The sequence below is a fragment of the Conger conger genome, chromosome 2, assembly GCF_963514075.1.
Source record: "Conger conger chromosome 2, fConCon1.1, whole genome shotgun sequence".
Classification (NCBI taxonomy): domain Eukaryota; kingdom Metazoa; phylum Chordata; class Actinopteri; order Anguilliformes; family Congridae; genus Conger; species Conger conger.
The window spans coordinates 51,096,838-51,123,124 of NC_083761.1; the positions used below are offsets into that span (position 1 = coordinate 51,096,838).

At 40.9% G+C, this 26,287-nt stretch overlaps 1 protein-coding gene across 3 annotated transcripts in view; it reads right to left on the reverse strand.

Annotated features, from left to right (window-relative positions):
• Nucleotides 1-25,182, reverse strand: part of LOC133122083 (potassium voltage-gated channel subfamily C member 1-like) — a 63,685-nt gene extending 38,503 nt beyond the window's left edge. For all 3 annotated transcript variants that reach the window (XM_061231775.1, XM_061231773.1, XM_061231774.1), the window contains exon 1: nt 24,562-25,182. In XM_061231775.1, coding sequence (XP_061087759.1) covers nt 24,562-25,182 — 621 coding nt within the window. The remainder of the gene's footprint in view (nt 1-24,561) is intronic.
• Nucleotides 25,183-26,287: the final 1,105 nt, after the last annotated feature.

Sequence of the window (26,287 nt, forward strand, 5' to 3'; positions counted from 1 at the left end):
CAGAAGCCACATTGCTCCTCCTGAATCTGAGGTTCGACCGTCAGTCGGAGCCTCCTTTCCAGCACCCTAGAGTAAATTTTCCCGGGGAGGCTGAGGAGTGTGATACCCTGATAATTGGAGCACACCCTCCGGTCCCTGTTCTTGAAAATGGGGACCATCATCCCGGTCTGCCACTCTGAAGGTACTGTCCCCGACCTCCGACACTGAAGAGGCGTGTCAGCCAAGACAGCCCAACAATATCCAGAGCCTTCAGCATCTCAGGGCGAGTCTTATCCACACCCGGCGACTTGCTGCTGAGGAGCTTTTTGACTACCTCAGCAACTACCACCAGGGAAATAGGTGCAGATTTCCCCGAGTCTTCGGGCTCTGCCTCTTCCACGGAGGATGTGTTGTTCGGGTTCAGAAGCTCCTCAAAGTTCTCTTTCCACCGCCCGACAACATCCCCAGTCCGGGTCAGCAGTTCTCCTCCCCTGCTGAAAACAGCCTGAGACAAGCCCTGCTTTCCCTTTCTGAGTCATCAGATAGTTTGCCAGAACTTCCTTGAGGCCAACCGAAAGTCCTTCTCCATAGGCTCCCCGAACTCCTCCCATACCTGGGTTTTTGCTTCAGTGACTGCCGAAGCCGCAGCCCTTCTGGCCACCCGGTACCTGTCTGCTGCTTCTGGGGGCCCCCAGGCCAGTCAAGCCTGAAAGGCCTCCTTCTTCAGTTTGACGGCCTCCCTCACCGCTGGTGTCCACCAGCGGGTTCTTGGGTTGCCACCCCGACAAGCACCGATGACCTTCTGGCCACAGCTCCTGCTTGCCGCCCCGCAATGGAGGCTTTGAACATGGCCCACTCGGACTCCATGTCCCCAGCTTCCCCCGGGATGCGCGAGAAGTTACTCCAGAGGTGGGAGTTGAAGACCTCGCGGACGGGGACCTCCGCCAGTTCACCCTCACTACACGTTTGGGTTTACCGGGTCTGTCCGGCAGCCTCCCCGGCCAGGTGGTGATCAGTTGACAGCTCTGCTCCTGTCTTCACCTGAGTCTCCAAGACATACGGCCACAGGTCTGATGATACGACCGCAAAGTCGATCATCAATCTTTGACCTAAGGTGCTCTGGTACCAAGTACACTTACGAGCTACCCTATGCTCGAACATGGTGTTCGTTATGGACAATCCATGACCAGCACAGAAGTCCAATAACACCACTCGGGTTAAGATCAGGCAGGCCTCTCCAAGGAATCGCCACCTTAATGTGGTGGAGGAGTTTGCGTGTCCCGGTGATCCTGGGAGCTATGTTGTTGGGGGCATTAGCATTAGTAGACCAGTAGGGTCTCCCAATGCAAATTGGTCCCGGGGGAGGGGCCAGACTAAGACCGATTCAAAGACTCCATGACACGGCCACACAAATACCAAGCAACCTCGCCCAGAAAAGGGAAACCGGGGCCCCCTTCTGGAGCCAGACCCGGGAGGGGAGCTCGTTGGCGAGCGTCTGGTGGCCGGGCCTTATCCCATGGGATTCCCTCCATGTCTGTGTCTGTCTTTTCAGTTCACCAGTCCATTGTAAAATGAATCAATACACAAACAAACACAAAAGGCTATGGTGGTATATTCTTTACCACTGCGGTGGTACCTTTGAACAAAAGTATTTTTAGCGGCCGTTAAAAAAAGATTAGCTGCACGTAATTGACGGAGTGCAGTAGAATTTGTAGCCTACAGTAGGCAACTTGTATTTCAATTCAGGGAGGGAATAAATAGCTAAACGGTGCAACTCAAATCCAGGAGATTCTCACTCCTTTCTGCGAATCTGAGAGAGAGTACTTATTTCCCGGAGACTCCTGGAAGTTCCGGGAGACTTGGGAAGTCTGGTCTACTCCCGCTCTCTGCGCAGACATTTTCTCTGTGAAGCCAATGCAATGTAGTCACCTAATCACAATCAGCAGAGAGTTTGTCATATTTTCTGTAGGCTATTTCACATATTAGCTAGCTAGTTAACACACTAAGTTCTATCAGCGTTTACCCGGTTAGCAAACTACCCTCAACAGTAAAATAGTTGCAATGTTAGAAGAATACAGTAAATCATAGGCTATACATCCCTAAGGTTAGCTAATAGCTACTATCCTATATCGTGATCCATTCCATGGCTGACTAGCCTAATGGCTAGCTAACTTTTTAATTTGCTATTCTAACACATTCTCAAACAGTTTACTGACTTTGGGTATAATTAACATTGATATTATTAAGACAGGCGGCACGGATGGTGCAGTGGGTAGCACTGCCGCCTCACAGCAAGGAGGTCCTGGGTTCGAATCCCCGTCGGCCGGGGCTTCTCTGTGCGGAGTTTGCATGTTCTCCCCGTGTCTGCGTGGGTTTCCTCCGGGTACTCGGGTTTCCCCCCACAGTCCAAAGACATGCAGGTTAGGCCGATTGGAGAGTCTAAATTGCCCGTAGGCATGAGTGTGTGAGTGAATGGTGCGTGTGCCCTGTGATGGACTGGCGACCTGTCCAGGGTCTGGGATATGCTGGGATAGGCTCCAGCCCCCCTGTGACCCTGATCAGGATAAGCGGGTTCAGATAATGGATGGATGGATGGATTATTAAGACCAGGCACCATTTGCAACAAAACATAAATTTCCCTGAGGCATGTCTCTTACAAGTGGACAGTGACATGCCTCATAACACTTTTAGTAAAAGGAAGACAGATCCTGAACACGGACAGCAGACAATAACAGGCGTTGCAAAAGAAAACAGTTATAAGATATAGATATCGTAGATCAATTAATTAATTATTACGATCCGATTTTGTGAAAAAATATCTGTCTAATGTATGAGACTTCAGGGGCTGAACATCAGTTATAAAGTTATTGCTATAACATTATCTAGCAATAGAAATGTTAAGCTAGGCATTTGTAAAATGGAGGAGTTAACATTAATATAAACCTTATCTAAAGTTACCAATTTATTTAATTGAAATTCGGATAAATTCATTAGCTGTCAGAAACTGAACAGCTTGACGAAAGTAAAAGCAAAGGTGACGTTGTGAAGGCACTTTGCTTTTTAGGCTATAAGCGAACAGGGGAAACCACTGTATCCACTATTTGTCTCCATTGGATTTGGCGTTGAACAACGTAACGTTATTGCATCCATATCCATTGCAGTTATGGTCATTTAGCGAACCCATGCATCATTTGGTGTTGCAGCAGAAAATGTTGTAAATACAGTTTATGTAGCCTATAGAATATGTTTCACATTATGTAATGTGAAGCGTGCATATTATTTAGGCTACTTAGCAAACGTGAATAAAGAGTGAAATTAATTAATCAATGACTATGAATTAGCAAACATGCCCTAAATTTGATTGATACTTAATTGTGATTTTACCAATAGGGTATTTTATTATTAAGAAAGACCTGAGTGATTCTAATTGTGTCCTAAATTAACGTGGAGAATATGAATGATGAAATATCATATTGGAATGGTTTTGGTTTTTTTAGAGGGAGAATCAGTCAGCCTCCACACCAGAGTTAGTCAGGCACCAGTCAGCATCACATGCAGTGCAGAGATAGAGGAAGAACATTGTAACAGATGGAAGAATATACCCTTAGATACCCTTACCCTACAATATCCAACAGCCAAGAATTAGTCCTTTTTTTGTCCTGCTTTTTTCTTCACTGCTACTCTTCCCTGTGTCAATCTTTCTCTGTCCCTTCTTCTTCTTCCTCATCCTCTCTCTCTCTCTGCTATGTTTCTCACTAGTCTCACCGTGACCTAGTTTCCAGATTACTGCGGGGTTTTTCCCAGGTTACTCAATCATTGCCTAGGTTCTTTCTCCCTTAATCCCCCTGTTGTTGGTGTCAATGTATATTTACCATAGCTCAATCAGTAAAAGTCAGTGTGCCAGTTGTATCTGTCTGGGAGTCAGACACATAGTGTAATACACTGTAGACACATTCCTTGTTCAGGAAAACCATACCGGTAGAAGTAGACATGCAGCAGCCCTGTTTACCAATGTGCAAATAATACCAATACTAAGGCTAACCTAACATATATGTTACAGAAAAATGTCTGTTTGATACATTACAGACTTTTAGCAGCATTTCAAGAACTATCTTTCTAGATTATATACTTAACATAACACAGTTAACTGTTTAATCTAAGCAGTCATCAACTGTTACTGTAACACTAGTCACACACAAAAGCAACCAAATACATAAATAACAAGCATACAGTATTTGAATCTAATCCCACCCCCCAATTCCCATAGAGATCCATTTGAATGCAAAGAGTTTTAGTATCGCTTGTAGGAAAACCTGAAAATAAGATATCCAGACTCTGATGATGTTGATGGGTCACAGACATCAGGAAGTCATGGCATGCAAAGGATATGCAACCAAACAGGCTAATAATATAAGAATAAAAAAAAAAGTTTTTAACTTTTCATTAAAATTAAGTGCTTTCTTAATTTGAATGAAAAGTTTAGTTTTTTGCCTCGCATTTAATGTCAGATTTTGACGTAAACTGTTTTTCTCAGTCGGAAGGTCGTTATTCGGTCATTCCAAATTGAAGTGAATGCAGCATTAGGCTTTGTTGCCACGGCTGACCTCTCTTTACATGACATTTAGCCTACTGCTTTACTAGAGGATTTGAAGCAGAATCAGAATCCTTCCCTCAGTGAAGCATGGAAGGCAGCAGCTTGTCGAAATAGTAAACTAATTGCGACGGGATTAACAAACTAGCTAGCTCAGTAACATCGATACAGATACATTTCATACAAATACCTTAAAGAAAAGCTGCCTGTGCAGTAGTAATATGTAGCAGCACATGATCTGTAGGTGGCAGAGCAGAAACTGCTGCCTTCCAGGCTTCACTGTGGGAAGGAAAGTGCCAAATGTCAAACCATTTTACCTGTTGCATAGTGAGTGTTACTTGAGAAAGAGTTGACAGCAGCTAGGCTATATATTGCCAGGCTTTAGTCTTCTCCAGCTCCCTTTAATTCACTGCTTACACTAAGGGATAACATCTGTTTTGGGCTTGTACTTCCATTAACAGATCTTCAATCTGTTTTTTCTTTTTTCTTTTTTTGACTTAGAGAAATGGTATCAAGGATTGTTAGAATATGCATTTTATTGTCTTTGTGACTTGCTTTGCAAATAAGAGGCAGTGCTGTTATCACTGTTATCATTGTTGTCTTTTTAACAATTGGCCATTTTGTGGTTTTATTGCTTCACGGTTTTTATTATCTCATAAATATGAACGCAACGATAATTTGGGATGTCGATGACTCAACCGAAAGGGAACAGCATGGATGGGGTTAAAATGGGTTTAATGCAAGAGCAGGGGCAGACAGAGCGGAATCAAAAAAAACAAGCCAAGGTCAAAATCCAGGGGGTCAGTCCAAAAAGGCAGAGGTACAAAATATCCAAAAAGCAAAGAAGAGTCCAGGGAAGCAGGCAGGGGTCAAAACCAGAAAACCAGATAAACAAGGGCAAGGACTCAGGAACAAGGGCAAGGGCAAGGAAACAAGGAGGCTAGAACTGGGGGAAGGAATCAAGGGCTCAGGACAAGAAAACAGGACAAGACGAACTAGCAGCATGCAACTGAAAAGGACAGGTATAAATACACAGGGGAATGAGACAAACTAGGCAGGGCATGGGAGTGAGGGCGGTCTAACAAACAAACATCAGGTCAGACACATGAAAGGGTGATAGGACAATAACGAGGGGGAAACGAAAACGTGGACTGGATTCACAATGACACACATGTAATACAAACGGCTCCGGACTAGAGAGTAGACAATTGCAGAGAATCAGGAGATGCAGAGATAGAGAGAGACAGGTGCGAATACTTCGTTGAAACTAAGCAAGTAATCAGTGGTAGAATAGGGAGGCGGAGTTACAGAACAGAATTGAAACTGGAGATGCGTTAGTAAGTTAGTTAAGTGATTTAAATTACAAATACCCAAAACTAGTGAATGCTAGTTTGTTAGTTTGACAAACATATTAGTGTGTTAGTATAATTAGTACGGTACAAATTCTGTGTTAGTTGGGATTAGTATATTAGTGCTATGTACAAACATGAAATGGAGAGAAAGCAGGAAGTAAGGAATGCAAGATTGGAAGGAAGATTGAACCCCGGAACTACCGTAAACACCCGAATAGTGGGGCACGTAGACAAGGGAGTGACTGGACTAGTAAACATTCAGACTCAGACATCACAGGGGAAGACGAGTGTAAAGACTAATGAATGTAAACAGAACACCAGACATGAATATGAAAAATAATAAATTACAAGACTAAAGATAATAAACAATGTTAAACTAACACACAGAACACAGGACAGTAGGATGCCGCAACGCATTTTACACCGATTCTGTTCATTTTTCTTCCAGTCCCATGTTGTGCATACGTAGTTTATGCTGCCTATATAAACAAAAGTAGGCTAATTAGCAAAAATGTTAGATGTTTGGCGCATTAAATTTGGCACATCGCTTTATGTTTTTCCACCTGGACAATCAAAAAGAATAAACAAACAATAATGGCAAGTTCAAGTCCAAGTTTATTTTAAGGAAACATCATGGCATAGAAGATGTAAAAAAGGTGTGTCTACTCCTGTTTGATAAATCCAGCAGAATTTATTAGTTCAATTCGGATCACACATAAATTTGGCAAAATATTGTTAATGAGGCACACTGTCTTTGTTTGAGCATGTTATTTATGTTACAAAATAAATGCCGCAGTCCTCTTCAGAGTTAGGGTGAATGAGGGAGGAGAAAAAGGTGAGAGATATGGAATGTAATAAAACCTAAATAATGGAAAACACTGCCAATTTTGCTCATTTTCTTCTATTGCATCTATAGATTTCTCTTCATCCACCTGAATGATGGACAAGGCAACCCACAATGAATTATGCTGTATTTGACATAAATACTTGGTTATTTAGGAGCTCCTAATCTAATGCGGTGAGTGGACTCCACTGCCTTTACCTGTGTTATCATTCTTTCCTGCACCTGCATCACCAGTTTGAGTTAAAGAAATGAATTGAATAAACACAGGTAATTAGCTTTTTGTTATGCTAAAAATACTGAAAAACGACATGCTTTTATTGTAATAATATTGCTCAGAGATTACAAACAAGAAAAAAACAAGTCATAGTTTTATTGGGCAAAACAATATGTGTGAAAATGATTGTCTTTCACTGGCTTGTGGAAAGATGACAAATCAATGGAAGGAGCTGCAGCAGTCTTCGCCCTCCACAGGAAGAAGACAGTTTTGTCATCAGCTAGCCTGGAGTTGACGGACAGAGCTGGTCGTAGACAGATGATAATGTAGCCCAGGCTTGATTCTCTGTAGTATTCCAGGCACACTGCCTCCATTTTGCCACCAGTTAGTTGTTATAGTTTTAGCATTTCTACTGCAGCTTTAGAAGCATCCAAAAATAGAAACTGCTTAATGCTGCTGTTGAAAACTTCTCCCCTTCTTAAAAACTGCTAACATTAGCGCTGTCATTTAAATTCCATTACATTTACAACAGGGAATACTCGTATTGTAATTAATACTGCAAACTTGTTTACTGAAATTACTGTACTGTATCCTTGCCACATATTGCTAATCATAATTATTATATCTCAAAGGTTTTTATTCGCAAAATGTAATTATTTCTTACTATTATTACCCTTTATTCATGTATTTATTACAATTCATACTTACAATGTATTGTTTCATTTATTTTTACAATTTATTTATCTATAGCAATTGATAATTGTCATTTTATATTTACTTATATAGGTATTTAATGGGTTATGTAGCTGCTAGTAACAAATAATGCATTTGCAAAATAGACAAAGGAACTACGAACTGGAAGCCTTTACCAAAAAATCAATAGAATTAATCTATAAATGCAATCCATCCAATCTAATATCTGTAAGAAGATGGTGCTTTGAACATGGGCCCCCTGGATGTCATGTGGTTTCGAAGTGAGAGCGTTGGTTAGGTTTCATTTCATTTGGAAGTAAACTGTGAGAATGTCTCCAGGAAAATCTGACATGATTTGACCGCTAATTTAATCTACTTAGTGAGTATGTGTGACTGTGTGCGCATGTGTGAAAGAGAGAGACCGAGCAGGGCCGCGGGAGGGGGGAGCACTCTACCGCTTGATGCTAATGTATCTTCTGAAGCTTTTTTCTGTCCCTCTCTCTCTTTACTGCACCATAATGATACGGACAAATGGATACCCAAGGTGGACAAGAAAGGGGGGAGTAAAGGAGAGGAGAAAAGGGGGAGGGGAGGAGAGAAGAAAGGGGGGAGTATATGTAGGAGAGAAAGAAGGGGGAGTGGAGGAGAGAAGGAAAACACACAGGTGGGACGTGAGGCAGATGCTGCCCTGCAAATACAGAGCAGAATCACCAAGTGTTCTCCTCTTATACAGTACAGCATAGTGCAGTAGCACAAAAAGCCCGCAGCCATGTGGCAATATAAAGTATCTGTACGCAAACACAATGACCCTTTCTGAAGGAAGATAAAGGTGGAAATGTGCAGGAAGGGTAGCAGGAATGTACGTGTGTTGCATAGTGTAGCTGTGACCCAATGGAGCAAAAGATTCTGGACATTGAGTGTGTTCATGTGTGTGTATGCATTAATGTGGTTTTCTGCTTTTTCTGAAGCAGACTAGCCACAGCAGATTTCTTTTCAGCACCAAGGACAGAGTCCAGCCAAATACTGCTCCCTCCTGTTATACACAATTTACGGCTGAGCTAGCCACTGCTAAATAGTCTTCAATTGAGCAATTCTGCCATTGTGCTCTGGAGCTGGAATCGTAATGCAATGGACTGGTCGCCTCGTGTCAATACAATCTTTCCATACAATCTTTAATTGATTCCTACACACCTCTCTGGTCTGTCAGCTCTGGTCGCCTTGTAGTTCCCTCACTACGAGCTGCACGTTCACACCTGTTTTCCGTTCTGGTTCCTCAGAGGTGGAATGACTTGTCAGGACAGCAGAATCCTCCCTCCCCATATTTCGACGCAGACTAAAAACACATCTTTTCAGACTATACCTTAGTCCTCCCTCCTGATTTCCTCCCCCCCATCCAATATCCCTCTTGTCTAACCCGAACCCTTAATTTAACCTGTGGAAGAACCTATGCACTTGTAAATCGCTTTGGATTAAAAGCATCTGCCAAATGACAAAAAAGTAAAATGTAATGTAAACAGTCTTACACTGGTTCAGTTAGCACTAATATGACTAGTATTATCAATACTGTTATTACATAATAAAACAATACTCTGGTTTCTAAGATGTCTTTAACTAGCTTATGTTTTTACATTGTAAAATTACATTACATTCATTATCTGTGTATATAACTAGACAGGCCCTGAATCTGTTTTTTACTTGCTCAAGGAAAACATTGCAAACCCAAAACTCTGAATGTGACCCTGAAGTCCGTAAAGAAGTTGACTTCCCAAAACATATCATACATCTGCCTGTCATTTACTTTTTAGAAATCATGGGATATGAATATCTTACAATCATATCAGCAATGGTAGTAGAAATGCATGTATTGATAATCATTTGAAATTACACATACACAAAACAAAACTATTAGGGGTCAAAGGATATGACATGGCCACTACTCACAATAACAACAATATCCAACAAAAATTCAGATGAGGGGTCAAAGAAGGGGTCATTGATGGAGGGACAGTGTATTACGGCTGAGATGAATTACAGTCTGGCCACACCTGCGCCTCATCCATTTCACAGTCCAAAGCACTTGAGATGGCCCCCTTGTGACTGATTCTGGAGGGTATCTATCACGTCACCAGTGCATTCATTGTGCTTTCTGGAAGTTGGGCTTTGCATACCACACTCCAGAAAAACTTACCCGAACTATTGTTCCCTTGAGCAAGAAAGGTAGGACAAACTGGTTCAGTGACTGTTGAGCTGTGCACACAGATAAGTTCAATAGAGTCTAACATTGAGAGAGACTGGTTCTCTGTGTCGTTACTAATAACCGCTGTGGTCATACTAGTGCCCACTCATGACAAAATGTGCAGGAGACTCATGCAAGGAGATGTGCAGAGGAAACAACAGAGAGAACGTGAACGGAGGTTATGACCAGGCACTCCTCTCAGAGAGCGAGACGGTGTGGGAAATGTGAGGTGGTGGAATGGGAAGGGAGAGGGGACATGCCGAACCCATTCAGAGAGGACGTGGGGAAGAGGTGAAGCGGCATCAATATGTATCAAATACAAAAATTATTAATCATTCATAACCCATTCATTTGGAACATTCAGAGCGCAGCACAATGGGCATTGCTGGGGAATGCAAGGGGTGCAAATGTTTTAGCCTCGTATCGACTTCCACGTGCACTTAGCCGTCAGCAAAGAAAGCGCATCGATCCCCTTTATTGATCGATTGATTTATAGGGAAACCGAATGGAATTATGGCAAGCCCGGCAAGTCTGTGCATGCCACCTGTGCGATGTAATTGTAGGACAAATCAATTCAGTGCAAGAAGAACACGGACACACGGGCCCAGGAGATGTGCTGGGGGAGGGGAGCTGGAGGAATTCCCAAGTGCGGGACCGGAGAGAGCTGACTGCAGCTGCCTGGAGGGAGAGAGTCAAAGAGCAGTGCAGGAAGCCACACACCCACACACACTGTCAGCACACAGTGCCAAGCCTAGCACCGGCCGCCCGGGCCCAGTCACAGGGGCGACGGAGGAAAGGCTTACTTAGCAGAGACCAGGGGGACACTAAGAGTTGGGGGAGGGGGGGGGGGGGTATGGAACATCCTGGCCTGCTAACAATTCTGTAGCATTAGCACAGTCCATGCACACCCCCCCCTCTGTTCAATAGAAACTACTCTGCAGTGAATATGCTTTCAATAATATATGTTGTTGCTAATCCAGGGCATATACATTCAGTTTGCAGCGGGGGGTTGGCCTCTGCCACAACCTATATGCACAGGGCACCCAAATAAGTGTCAGCCATTTTCAGATATAACTGCATACAGTGCTTCCTTGAATATCAGTTAATAAATATGCAAATGGAACCTTCTAAATGAATGTAACAGTGGTAGAGTATGTAGTAAATGACGGATTTTAGTCATATATTTTATGTTTTAGGCAGTCAGTAGGCACTTTCGGTTGGCTCCCTGCAGTGACCTTGCAGTGTTTAATGTTTTTTTATAATGAATGTGAGTGAGATATTAAAACCCAAAGTGCAACATGGAATATTTTGACATTAACATTTTGCAATTAACATTCCTATCTACCTTTTCCAAACTAACACCATGGAGTTTTCTGTAACTATTGAATAATTAATTCCAGCATATGGTCTAAGCAGTTGAGTAACTCTAAGTGCTACTAATCAGGAGCCACTCACTAAAAGCACAATTTAAACCATTTTTGTTCTGCTCCACCTAAAAACAAACAGTCCATACCTGCACCTATGTAAATGAATATTGATCCATTAAGGTCAGATCAGGTGATTGACAAGCAGAAACTAACCAATCAGATCTCTTTGAAATTGGCAAAGGATTATACATCAGAGAGAGTCAATATTTTAGACAAATACCCCATACTTGTCCATTAAAAAGCAACAAACAAACTATGAAAAGAAACTAATTAACCCTTGTAGTAAATGTAAGGGATAATACCCTGTGAAGGAATCAGTTATGAGGAGATAACTGCCCAACAGGGTGGTGCTGTCGTGGAAGGCTGTTTACTACATTGAAGTGCAGTTATTTCCTCATAACTGACTCCTTCTTAGGGTATTATCCAACTTATACCATGGCTAACTTGGCAATATAATGTAGCTATGGTCAATTTATTTTAAGTTTAGAAACACATTTATGAATTGAAACACAATGCTATCAAGAAAAAAAAGAGTCCCAATTGCTGAGAAAAAATTGCTATATTATTTTACTAAAAGCTAACTGCATCATTGCTGAAGAAGAGTTCACAAGCTCATCATCGGCGAAAGGAAATATAGCATTAGGCTATTAACTAATGTTAGCTAGCAAAATAATGGCAAGCAATTTATAGAGATTTCACACTGTATTCCAGACTTCAATTCCAGTCTGGCCCTTCCCATTTTGAACTTAAGCAGAGAAAAACCTCAGTATAGAGTTTTACTGTACTGTAACTGTCAAAATCAGCGGGCATGTCTTGTTTTTGCAGCCAGTCCCGCAAAACAGCAATGGGCAATTTCATATATTTTTTACATCCGTATTTGGTCGACCTGTTCCTTGTTCAGGTGTTTGCGTCTCTTTCTCCCTTGTTTTCTTTTTGTCTTCAGACTGTCTAGCCATTCTGCTGTGGCTCATGCATCACAAATGGCATAATTTCCAAAAATATGAAATTATTTCACGCTACATGTAGTTTACAGAGAATATCAGTGTACTGAATATATTTTAGCCTCTCGGGTCATTCTGTGTTCAAGTATAGGTTATTCAGCACTCTGCGCTTGTGGCACAACTACTTGCATGAAATGCATTGTATAGTGAATGTTTACCAGCATCCTTTTTGGTTTTTCTATCAAACTTTTGCATTTGTGCACAGCGTTAGCGCTCCTCAGCAAAGTAGTCCTCAGCCATGAGTGTCAGAGCCAATATTTCACAAGGTATCCAAAGGCTGGAAGAATTAATCTTGCAGTCAGATTGAAAGATTATCTACATTGTAAAATAAAAGTGTTATTTTAATGGTTTGTTTTATTTTAATGATTACATCTACCTGATACACCTCATATCATATAGCCTACACTTTAAAGTAATGTTAGGTGTTTTGTTATTTATAATATCCAAATTAAATACTGTCACCTAGAAGACATCCATCAGTAACATCACTTCTGATGAAGCAGTGACCCAAATCACAGTTGCTTGAAATGTAACTGTTGCGTGTTCTTCCAGTTTAGTTAACCACAGTGTGTTCTCAGTCAGTGATGGGTATTTGTAAACTAATAATTGTACAAAGGACTTTTGGGAGACCAAGTAGTGTGTAGAAATTTCACTTGACGTGTTGGTCTTGGGAAACAGTTTTTACAATACGTACAAATAGGTAGAGCCTAACACTTTAGGATGCAGATGTTCTGGAGCCAATCTGCACTAGAAGAGGAATATCTCATATTTGAGGGAGAAAATTGCGAGAGGTATGTCGTCATCACAGCTTTATTTGCGATTCTCAACTAATTTTGCATTTGCGATCTGTGAGTGAAAATTCTTGCAAATCGCTTTCACAAAACGAGCCCCTGTTCGATATGTTCTTGTTAGCAAGCTAATACAAAATGAATGCACACCCATGTGGCACGTCTTGTCCAATCTGAATGCCGTATTTGCCCTAGGTGGGTGGTTATTTTTCCATGCCGTGGTAATGATCATTTGTGCGACAATGCATCACATATTTCAGTGATTTGTCCTCAGTTGCTTCTCAATCAAAAATGATCACAGAAAATGGCTGTGAATGTGCATCTATTACATTTTGAATGACAATATTATTTTCAAAGAGGAACAGAGATATTGCATTTACAACTAAGCCTCAGAATTGAAAACTTAAATGATGAGTCACTGTCATTTCTGAATTTTAAAAATAATCAGTAATTTGGTGTGTTTACAAAACTGTTGCCATTGCATTACTTTCTGCCATCCATTTCATATAGCAAATCAGAATCAATAATATATCTAGATATAAATACTCAGTGTGCAATAAGTCAGATGCAGATTCCTGAAGACCAAACACAGAGATGGTGGGAGGACCTCCCCCATTACAGAGATAAATCATGCAATACCTCACCAGATGGTGACATGTCAGCCCCTCTTTTCCACCACAGTAGCTTACCTTGGATACCAAACCAGATATCAAATCTTGGCATTCAGTGACAATGGCAGCAGGGTAAATGATCCGTAGCCCTAGCCTAATTTTAAAAATGGTAAAACACTATGACAACCAAACCAGGTCATGCTCAACATGACCTGACAGTACAGTTGTGAGCTTGTGGCAAACACAAGTTCTGTACAACAGAACCACTCTCCCACTGTATACATACAGTATATGCAAGTACACTCCAGGGACATTGAGACATCAGTGAATATACAGGAGCAGCATTAAGAAGTGAATGCTGGATCAAGAGAACAGATGAACAGTCACGCTAATGAAACTGAGGAAATTAATGAGGGAATGAAAATGTCAGATAGACGCCCTGGGACTTAAACTCTTGTGTAGCTCACTGATACAGCAGTGATACTGGGGAAGACAAGATAGATAGATCCTGCATTTAATTCCCAGCCATAATTTCGTGTATTTATTCCCAGCTTCCCGACTTTCTCTCATTTCTGTTCCGTACACTGTGGGTCTTGTACCTTTCCCTACAAGATGGCCTCTGACACTGTCATTCTTTATCCACCCATCTAATTTTCCCACATTGCTATAAATCTAGAGACCCTTTCTAGCCTATCTGGCAATCATCATTGTCGCTCTCACGTTACTCTTTGCTCCCAGTTTACCTTTAATCAGAAGATACCCTCCTTGTCTCCATACAGCTTTACCATCATTATCAACCCATGGGCATGCAGCCATCACAAATGTACCTAACATACTGACAGGTCTTGGTATTTGATTGGTTTACTTGTTTACAGTTTTTCTGTAGCATGTGGAATGTGTGTAATGCCTTGTTGGCTTCTCAGCTGTTTTGGATTTGTCCGGCATAAGAAATCATTCAGTAGCTAGTCTTGATTCTAGGCATTTGTTTGCCTTTGGAGCCTGTTATTAGTGTTTGTCAACATGAGAAGATTGAGTGCCAATGAAAGTCAAGGAAACCATTATGAGGCTGAAAAATAAGAAGAAAAAAACTACAGTCAGAGACATAAGCAAAACAGTAGGCTTACCAAAATAAAGTGTTTAGAACATAATTAAGAAGAAAGAGAGCACTGGTGCACTCAGTAATTGCAAAGGGGCTGGTATGCCAAGGAAGACCGAAGGAAGGCAAAAGACCGAACTTGATGACCAAAGGATTTCCGCCATAAAAAAAAATATATATATATATATTTTTTTTCAACAGATTAGAAACACTCTTTAGCAAGCAAATATAGATGTGTCCATGCCTATTCTCTGCAGACGTCCTCACAAATATATCTATAGATGCTACAATACAAGATGCAAACCAGCTGGAATGACAGGATGGTCAAGTTACAGTTTACTAATAGTACCTAAAAGAGCCTGCAGGGTTCTGGTAAAAGGTCCTGTGGATAGATAAGTCCAAGATGAGTGATGGCAAAAGCAAAGTATGGAGGTTAAATGGAACTACCCAAGAACCAAAGCACCACCCTCATCTGTGAAACATCGTAGTGTTTATACATTATAGTGTGGCAATGTATGGCTGCCACAAATGCTGACTCACTTGAGTTGCACTTGAGTCGCACATACACGGATTCCATCCAACACGGACTCATCCAAAAATGACTTGAGATTCGACTCGGACTCTTCAATAAGGACTCATGAACAATAAGAGTCTGCCAATAATGAAGTGAATAATGTCACAGCCAATTTCAATTATTTATATGAAAGATATTCCTTAGTTACACCCAACATCGTTTTACATGCCACACTGTGCCCTTTTAGTTGCAACCATAGCAATACCCTATACTGTATTTCAGCAGCATAGCTTGTTGAGATTAGCTACAGTTCCGCATGTTGTGGCCTTTGAGTTTAAATAATTCAGCAAAATGTGGAGAATTAAAATAAAAGATGCGGGAGCAACCACATCAAATTGTGATGACCAAATTACGTGTTTCAGACAAATGGTTGATTTTGAAAAGCTATTAGTGTTCCATGAACATAAGGTACAGTAACGTTTTCAAGCCAACCTTCTACAGGTTGGCTTGAAAAGCCCCATGTATTTTCATTGTCAATGTACTTCACACAAGCAGCTGCATGTTTAGTAAAAATGGCCATGTAATGGAATTTGGAACCTGATCAAGGGTTGTACTATTTTAAAAACCTTTCAGTATGATCTTTAAGATCGATATGCAAGCAGGACAGCAAGTGATTTTGAATGTCTTGTTAGTTGACGTTATGTACTAATTGGGTGGACATTGTTTGCTATTCCAATGTCATACAAATATGAACTGTATTTTCAAGAGAGCTTGTTTGTAATTGACGTTAACATTAAAAGCTACCGTAGAACCCGAGTTTGGCATGTACTGTAGTTGCATGCGGTTTTGAAAATATTTATCATGTTACTATGCAATAGTGCAATGCCATTTCTTAGGATTTGAGGTTTTCCTATGGCATAATGTAGATGTAGTTCCAAAATCATAGCTCCTAATTTTTTGCATAAACAATATCTAGCCTCATTAGATTTTTAAAAAAATGATTAAAGTAAATGCTTAGCAGTTACCTTTCATTTATTAATATAAGAGTATATTAATAAACCAATCCTGCAACGTGATTCAAATTTCAACACTTTGTAACTTCATCTACAGATAAGGTTAGAATTATAATTACTGAGTTGCAGATGCAGATTAAGCCTAGTCCTAGACTAAATTTAATTGGAGATTATCCATACAAAGATGAATTTAGTCCAGGACTAAGATTAAACTGTGTTCATGTAACCAACCAGTTCATTTTGTTATTGACCATCATCTTATATTACAGCCCATAGTAATGCTTACATTATGTCACATGAGTCACACAGACTTCTTTAAAATAGAATGGTTATTTATTTTATCTTATTTATTGATGTATCAATTACCTAAAACACCAGACCTGAGGTTTTGGCAAACCTTTCTCCAGGCTTTGCGAAAATGTTGGTTCAGGTATGGTAGTTCATTGATAAATGAATAAATAAATGAAATAACCATCTTTTTGTGTGCCCCTGATAATACTGCTTCTTCAGTTGCCACACACATGGTGTCATATACAAAATATGTCTTCTACACTTCTGGTTTCTATATCTTCAATTAGCATAGGAATTGTGATGAATTTCTAAAGCCATACTGTTGTTTAGGCTGCACCATACTGGAGACTAGAGACTTGACTTGGACACTAGCTCAGAGACTTGAGACTTGACTCGGACTTGCAATTCCTACATGGATCACCTAATATGGATGTAAAATTAAAGGTGGACCTTCAAATTAAAGGTCTGTCTGCACTTCAACTTGATATTCATTGTTTCATTTCAAAGGGTGCTGGGTTCAAAAGAACATAAATGGTACCACTGTCCAAATACTGCCCATATTACAGACTGCACTGTTATTCTAAGACTTGTAAAAACTCAATGAATTAGATATAAACTCTTTATTCAGATACCAATCTTTTGGGATTTGGCACAGCATCCACAGAGCTACTGTATATAATTAAACATCAATGTGTAAAGGTTGTACCAATATATTGTTATATTCATAAACTAAGGGGGTTGTGTAAAAAACATATCACTTGTTCCAACACTGAATAGTTCTGCTGATTTGGTAATGGAGTGGGTTACACTTTCCTGGCATGGTTTTGATGTACTCGTAACCTTGGAAGGCAAGTCAAATCATCCATCCATCCATCCATTATCTTAACCCACTTGAACAGGGTCGCAGGGGGGCTGGAGCCTATCCCAGCGTACATTGGGCGAAAGGCAGGAATACACCCTGGACAGGTCGCCAGTCCATCGCAGGGCACACACACCATTCACTCACACACACATACCTACGGGCAATTTAGACTCTCCAATCAGCCTAACCTGCATGTCTTTGGAGGAAACCGGAGTTCCCGGAGGAAACCCACGCAGACACGGGGAGAACATGCAAACTCCGCACAGAGAGGCCCCGGCCGATGGGGATTCGAACTAAGTACTAAGTGATCATTTTCACCATGTTAAAACATTTCCTTTCAAAATTATATGCTTCCATCCACAGATCAGTAGATGAGTAGCCGCCCAGTGGTTTGAGGATCAGGACATTAACCTTATCCATGTGTAATGGCATTCTCAGCAAACAGATTCAAATCTAAGCAAGCATTTTTGGACTATTCTGTTTGGAATGATGCCTGAGCATTTTTCAGTTCCATCGAGTAAGTGTGAGTTGATTCACTTTCTTGTGGTTTGGTGGTGTATTCCTCCTGCAGAAGAACTCCCACACCAAGTTGTGTGTTTTATCTTGGTCATGTATCTTTTGCATTGGAAGCTAATTATGTATTGTACTGTTTTAGCATCTTTGGCAATGCTTGAGTTCTCTTGCTATGCCAGTGTCGACGACACCTAATTTAATTCCAAAGTGAGAGACTGGAGAGTACAAGGTTTACTACTATACAGACTAATTCATACATTACACATGGAAAGATTTTGAGGAGGAGGACAGACCAAAACACAATATAGTACAAAGGAGATGGGCAAGAGAGGGGTAAAAAAGCAGGGGGGGGGTCAAGGCAGTAGAATCAAGTTATACAGACTCCAAGGAACTGTTAATCAGCTGAGAGGGGAAAAAGCGATACAACATCATCCATCACTGCCTAAGACCAAGGAAATGAACAAGCAGAAAATCATTCTAATGCTCTGTACATATTGTGTTAACCCCTCTGCAAGTCAGGTCACAGTATTCAAGTTCAAGAGTGAGTTTATACTGTTCTGTACAGTTCCTGACACAACAGAAGATATCCATGCTGTATACTTTCTTTCTTCCCAGAACCCTAGGTTGAACTATAGGCCACTGCTAGGAATACACACATCATTATAACTGACTAGAGCACAGACCTTTGTTTCCATTTCAAGTATAAGAGTTCCTACAGGCTGAGAGAAGGACTTGAAAATCCCAGTCATTTGTCAGTGCTCTCACACAGGCAGGTCAAGGCAAATACAAAGTACGGTGTTGCACACTGACTACCTACACATTTAAACAGCAAATTCTTTATGAACACTGTCATTAATTGAACTGAAGTACATTTAATATCTCCTCTTCAGGAAGTGAAATGCATACTCAGTCGGGCTCATCTCTGTACTTATAGGCAAATTGTAATATCACCTTCCGATTCTTACTTCTGATGTGAGGTTTGCATCTTGTCGTATAGCCTCTATATTGCTGCTCTTTGAATAGTTGAGATACCTTCACCCCTACCCTATGGAGATTGTTTTGGATGTCACTGGCTGTTACTCTCACAATGTTTCTGTCATCAACTGCTGTTTTCCTTGGTTGACCTGTTTGATGTCTGTTGCTCAGTATGCCAGTGGTTTCTTTATTTTTCAGGACAATCCAAGTTGTCGTACAAGCAACCCCCTATGCTTGTGCCATGGCTCTGATTTCCCCTCTTTTCTAAGCTTCAAAATGGCTTGCTTTTTTCTTGCTTTTCTCTGGTCTTCATGTTGGTTTATCTTTTCAAACACAAATGCAGACTTCACAGGCAAAACCCAAGGCAAAACCCAAGAATAGACATTCAGAACTTATCAGGCTGCAGAACAACAGAACCAGTAGCGAACTCTAAGTATTTCCAATAAAGTTATTTAATGGTAATCGGGCAGGTTAAACAGTTAAAGATCAGAAACTGGCAAACAGGAATGTAGAGGGTACCACAGTTCATAGTTAGTAGTCCAGGCAGAGGTTCCTTCACAGGCTAACAGACACAGCAAACAAAATCCGAAACATAGTCTTGAGTTTGATAGGCAAAAGTTTGTTAACGAGAAGGCAGTCCAAACAGGCAGATAAACAAAAAAGAAATCCAAAATCACAAACCGGTAATCCAAACAAAGGAGAATCCAAAAGGCGGTAGTAGAGGTACACAAAACAGATCACAATAGAACACAGGTAACTGAGACAAAATAAACGCTGGAGAGAATGGCAGGCGAATCTAGAAACAACTAGACAGAACAGACAGGTTTAAGTAGAACAGATAACAAAGGAACGAGAATCAGGTGTGCATGGCAATCAGGAAGTGAGACACAGGTGAAACGAATGAATGAAATGAATGAACAGAAAACAGGACTACAGTGAGCACAGAGGGAAACAAAAGGTGAAAAGCTGGAGACTCATAGAAAACACAGATCATGACAGAACTATTTATTGTTTAACCAATCAATCTAACAGGACACATCTGGGCAACACCTGTCAGTCACATGTTCCAATACTTTTGCTCACCTAAAAATGGGGTGGTCTGATACAAAAGGTGATATGTTTTAAGTTGTTTAACCAATCTAGATACAAATACCAGGAAATAAAAGCTGAAATTCAGATCTGTCATCTTATGTACATCTTTACATCTCAAACTGATTCAGGGTATAGCAAAGGAATAAACCTTGCTGTTACAATAATTTTGGACGGGACTATACCTATATTTGTAAAAGTAGCTATAGCATTTGATTTGAATGACAAGACATTCAATCCGACAACCACAAGAGGTATGGTTGCACAACACAGCACCAGACCCATAGCATCTGATAGGAGAAGGAACACAGAATGTCATAGCCTATGTAAATACAGAACATGCTATTGCAGTACAGTAAATACACTTCAGGCAATTGTGGTCAGATATATCCACCACTGAAAGGTTGTGGCCTGGTAACAAAGCAGGCTGTTGTGTCTAGGGTTGCATTTTCCCTTTCAATACTCTGATCTCTTTTATACCCTGCAGAGCTAAACTGAACAACAAATTGTACTAAAGATCATGTTCGCATATTAAAATATGTCTGCTGTGCTTACAGTGGCATTCTGTAAACCTCTAACATGCAAGCAGTAATTATTCAGCAGTGTCATGTTTTTGAAACTCAGTGAACTCCTTGGGGACTATGGGTAAACAAGTTAAAGAGTACTGTAGGTAATAGCTCAGTCAGGGGGTGTTAATACTCCAGGCCCCTACTACGGACCGATATGGAGTCATTTGGTGACTCTGCATGACATCAGAGAGAAATCACAGCAGGATAGCATTCAACACAAGTCTTCACCTGTGCACACAGCCGTTTGCTAACACTCATGTATTTGTGCAGTCTCTGCAGGGGCTGCTTCATGGTGTCACACGACTCCACCTGCATGCACAGCACAGATTCACTGTCCACGGCTTCTTGGAGCACGCTAATTTCATCACTCTCACGGAGAGATGTGCACCAATCACTGAGCTGAGCATAGAGATTGACATTTCTTGCTGTCAGTAGAATATACAACAAAAACACTGACAAGTGCCATGAGGTTGACAAAGATTCTGTGGCCAGATGAAGCAGTTTGTAGTGGTAGACCAATACCATGTGGAGGCAAAATACTCAAAAAGGTCATGCAAGATATCTAAATTCATCCAATAAAGAGGTACCTTGATTAGCTCTCTTGAGAATAGGGGGCTGTCAGAACTTGTTGTACCCACTCCAGGGACTGTGATAAAGTGATGAACCCACAACACTTTATAAATCTAATGAACACGTTTTGGTTGATAAACCCTATCCCTGCATACAGTTATCGAAGGTTGTAATATATTGCTGTCATTGGCTTCTCCAATAATCTCCAATATTCATCACATCCATGTCCAAAGATAATACTACATATCAAGTCAAATCAATTTCATTTGCAGATGAAACACAGGAACCCAGCTACAGAGGGGGACCTGTCCTCCACTGGTCAGCCCAGTGTATCACACAAGTTTCCCAGTCCAAAGTTTCCTACTTAATTCCATTAATTCCATGGTGGTGTAGTATAGCCTACTATATTTGTGTTTATGGAAGCGTTGCTGAAAACACCATTCCACGCAATATAGAGCAAAAACTGGAACACTAAACACCAATCTTTTTTGGTTTTGAAAATTATGCTAGTTTAATGAATTGGTGCATAAGACAGCAATTAGAAGTATAAAGATAATTTGATATATAACTGCAGTATAGAAACAGATACCAGTTACAGTTGATTGTTGATTGCTTCGCATGTGCATATGTAAGGATTGTGTGCGTTTGTGTGTATGTATGTGTGCATAACATATCAATAGAAAGATTATCAGATATGAAAAGGCTACAATTAGTAATTAGAGGGAGGGTTACAGAAATATGTAGTATAATTAATCAATAAACGCACAACCAATCACAAGACTCAGCAACAGAGGAAGAGACACGAAAAGGAGGATCCGTCCATTTTCCTGAGTTTTGATTCTCGATCGAATGCATGAGAAGGCTAGCGCAAACACGTGATCGCGCAAGCACGCACATACACACTAACAGAGATACACACGCACACACCTTCCCTCCCCCTCCTCTTCCCCTTTCTGCCGGTTTCCTTCTGTGTTATTAGGGTTGTTTTGTGGTCTACTGCAGTAGAAATGAACGCGTAGTCATCTCGTACGACACCGCAGTATTACGCTATAGCACAGAGATGTGATATAAGACACTTAGCGGTCCAACGTGAACCTGCCGAAATCGCATGAATTTGCTATCCTAATAATGGCATGTATTGTAATATTGACCACTAAATATATTCACAGTGCAGCAAATCATAACAACGTCGTTCTCCTACAAATCCTACAAAATGCCTTAGCCTAGTAGCTGGTACCACATCAAAATAAAAATGATGATAAAGCATCTCTTGTCTTATATGCTATCAACAGCACGCAGGCAACTGACGCTGAACACACTAAGGGCTATACCCTCGAGCATTTATCAAGAATTCGGGCACGGATCACAAGTGATTCGTATTGTAAATAATCTGATTTATCGACGTTGACAATTATATCGATCGAAGATATAGCTTCCACTCCAATTCTCTCCCTTTTCGGAAGGCGAAATACGGAACTACACGCAATTCTGTCAATGTAGCATACTGTGTTGATATAGTACCAGAATCAACGGAAATGCCATTTAATATGCTATGATCTGGGTCACTGATCTGGACAGACATACTGTAAATGGCTGACGTAGAAGTCAGTGTGTAGTGGAGGCGAATATGCAGACAGAAATGGATTGATAGCCTACATTGAGTTGAGGACATTCGATGCAATATACCTCAATGCCCAGTGCATCTGTTTCACTACGGAGTCATTCTAATTTAGGGCACAATAGCTCACTAGTACATGATAACTAACACATAGTAAAGATACTACAGGTCAGTACAGCTCTGTGAATCTCAATGTACAATAAGTGCATGCGTAATACAATGTAATACAGGCAGGACATCCAACCACGCATAGAAACACCATTGTGAACCCCTGTCATTACTAATATGTTACACCATATTAAGTATGAGAGCAGCAGAAAAATGTGGCAGAGGAAAAAAAAAGCACAAAATGCAAAAAAATTGTGATGACTGCAGAGTGTGGGGTACTGCAGGTAATAGTCTCCATACAGCCATACAGTCACTCTCACACAGGAGAATATGACTCTGAAAGGCACCTCCTGCTATCCTGTTTCACATCCAAAGCTTTATAGGGAAATGCTGGCCCCAAAGGGGGAGCTCTCCTTCCACACCAGCTAAGGCCACACAAGTGAAGGATGGCCAGTACCAAGCATGCAAAACAGAGAAATAAATGGAAAGGGACAAAATGTTGAATCCATCCCATACACCCTAATTACTAATTACCAGGCAATTCTTTATGCACCATGTTGCTTGCACAGTTCTGCTCTGAAATATGTCCCCAATGTTCTTGAAAACCAGATGTATAACATTAATCTTTCATATGAAAACCTTAATTTAGTAATCAGTTTTAGTATACAAAAGGGCACATACCATGACCTGTAGATATACAGTTTGTGTACAACATAACATCTCATATGATGTACATTAGATACCCGTTTAATATCTAAAACAGTCATACTCATAACTGGAAATCTAATTCCCAAAGTGGAGCCAACCATAAACATACACTTAATAATCACTGACATATATAGAGAGTGTAAGGCAGTAGCTTCACTATGAAACTACCCAGTGTACAGAAACATTTCTTTACTACCACTCAAATGAGCGGATTGTAAATGTTGTTGTGTATTTGAACACATTTTTGGCTTGGAGTGACTAGTGGTGGGGGCAACACAAACATGTGGTGGGGGCAACATAGTATGTTTAATCCAATGGCTGGAATTGCAATAACATAGGTTAGAGAAAACGCTGCACTTAAACAGTGAGAGAAGAGTGAGAGATAAGGAAACACTGCGACTAAGAGAACCCGATGCACCGAGACCAGCAGGAGGAAACTGCGGTACAATAGTGCCATGAACGAGTGCGCTATAATCAAGCGTAAGGTGAACCTACATCGAGAGAACAGGTAAACTATTGGCAATGGGCTTTGTTTGAAGCAAAACACCGAGGTTACCGAAGATTAATAAACTGAGGGTCAATAAGAATAATAGTGCAAATATTCAGATAAAAATGTCCCAGTGAGAGAACAAACAAGTCACAAGTCCGATTTAATAATGAAATCAGTACAACGTTGAGCAAATATCTGATTATTTTGATTTGATCGCGGCAGTGCTTGTAAGCGTCATAATGAATAGCTATAGCTGAAATAATTGTACGAATGAACACCATGGATCCCAACACCATGAATATCAACTTTGGAAAACAATTATTATTTGTGGACACGCGTTGCTATTGCACAGATTTAAACTGCGATCGGTAAGTAACCCAATAAAAGTCAGACATGCAGACACACTCACCCGGGCATATTTAGATGAATATGGATCCTCAAAAAGCGCCCAAATTTTGGGCTGCCAAAAGCGCCACCAACCGACTTTCCTCCCATCCTCCTGCAGACACAATCTCTTCAGGTCCCCGTCCGCTCCTCCTAGTGCGGGGTCATCTTCGGGAGGGTCAGGCTCGGGAGTCTCGAAACTGTCCAGCGCTTCCTCCGCGTCCCTGTGTTGTCGGTAATTCATCCAGCAGCAAGCCTCAACGTCCGTCTCATCGATGCCCCAGAACGCCAACTCCTCTTCGAACAGTGGACCGCATACATCGTTCGGACAGTGCAACTTTCCGGTCCGGTAGTAGTTGAGGATGAAAGAGAAGACGGACGGGTGTCGATCGAAGAAGAACTCGTCGTTTTTGGAATCATAATCGAAGTTAGTAAATGCATCCGGCTCTGTGAGCCACGACAAGCGGGTACCGGGCAAAGTCTTTAGGGTACTGCGGTAGGTTTCGTGTCTCACCCCCCCGCAGTTTATCACTATTTTCTCGCTTTCTGGCGGACAAGTCATGTCTGCACTGTAACATGCTTTGTTGGACGACTTGTTCCCACCCTTGCGCCCTTTGAAAGAGGAGACACACACCGAACTGAGCATAAGGGACCGGGGGGAGGGAGAGGAGGAGAGAGAGAACGGAGGGAGGAGGGGGAAAGGAGGAGTCTGTGGAGAGAGAAAGGGAGACATTTAGCAAAAAGAAGATGGAGAGAATTATTCCTATTTAAAAAAATAAAGGTGGAACTGAGTATAATAATTAACAATAAAAAATGTACAATATTCCTTAAAACATATTGAAACATGCTTGGAACTGGATATTCCTTTTGTAAGTATACATTGAATACAGAAATATAATTTAACACAGCACACCAGCAGTACAACATACCATGAAAGCTAGTATTACTTGTGTATGCAAACTGGGCCATACATCATAGTGATATACAGAGGTGGTAAATTGTGTATTAATAGGTCTACACATACTGAATAACTAAAATATTTGAAGCTAAAGATTAGGCTTTAATGGTTTTGGACACCTGACAAATAAGGATTAACATATGTTACATAACAGGTGATAATAATAATGATTTTTGTTTACAGATTTTACACATCAGGTGTTTTTTTTTTTTTTTTTTTCAATGTGTTTCTACCACATTCTCAATCACTCAGTGTTCACTACAACACTCATGAATTTGGCCACTGAGAAAAGAAAATGACCCAAGTCTTCTAATCTACCCTTTCCCCTCCCTCTCCTTGCTTATCCTATGGAGAAAGGAGAGGAAAACAAGCCAGAGGCAGATTATTTACCCAGGTCCACAAAATGGAGGGAAAGATTGCAGGCATGTTACAGTACCTTCTTCCTCTTCTGCAGAGTGGATTGTTAACAGAAAGTGGAGCCCAGTTTGTACAGTCAATGTGTATATGCAATGCATTAACCCCTGCATTAACTGCATTAAGTCATTACAGAGCCATTACAGAGCCAAAATATGGTAGGCAGTATGCACATTAGTTTTCTCTGCATCTGACCATGCTGCATCTGACCATGATTAGTGAACATAATAATTGTTTTATTTCCTGGCACAGTTTAAATACAGTAAATGGGAAATGTAGAGGGTAGGAGATCATTTTTAAAAAATCCCATTCATAGAAAATGGGCAGAGAAAGATTGTAGCTACGGCAAAAAATGAAGATGCATGGCGCAAAATAAGAA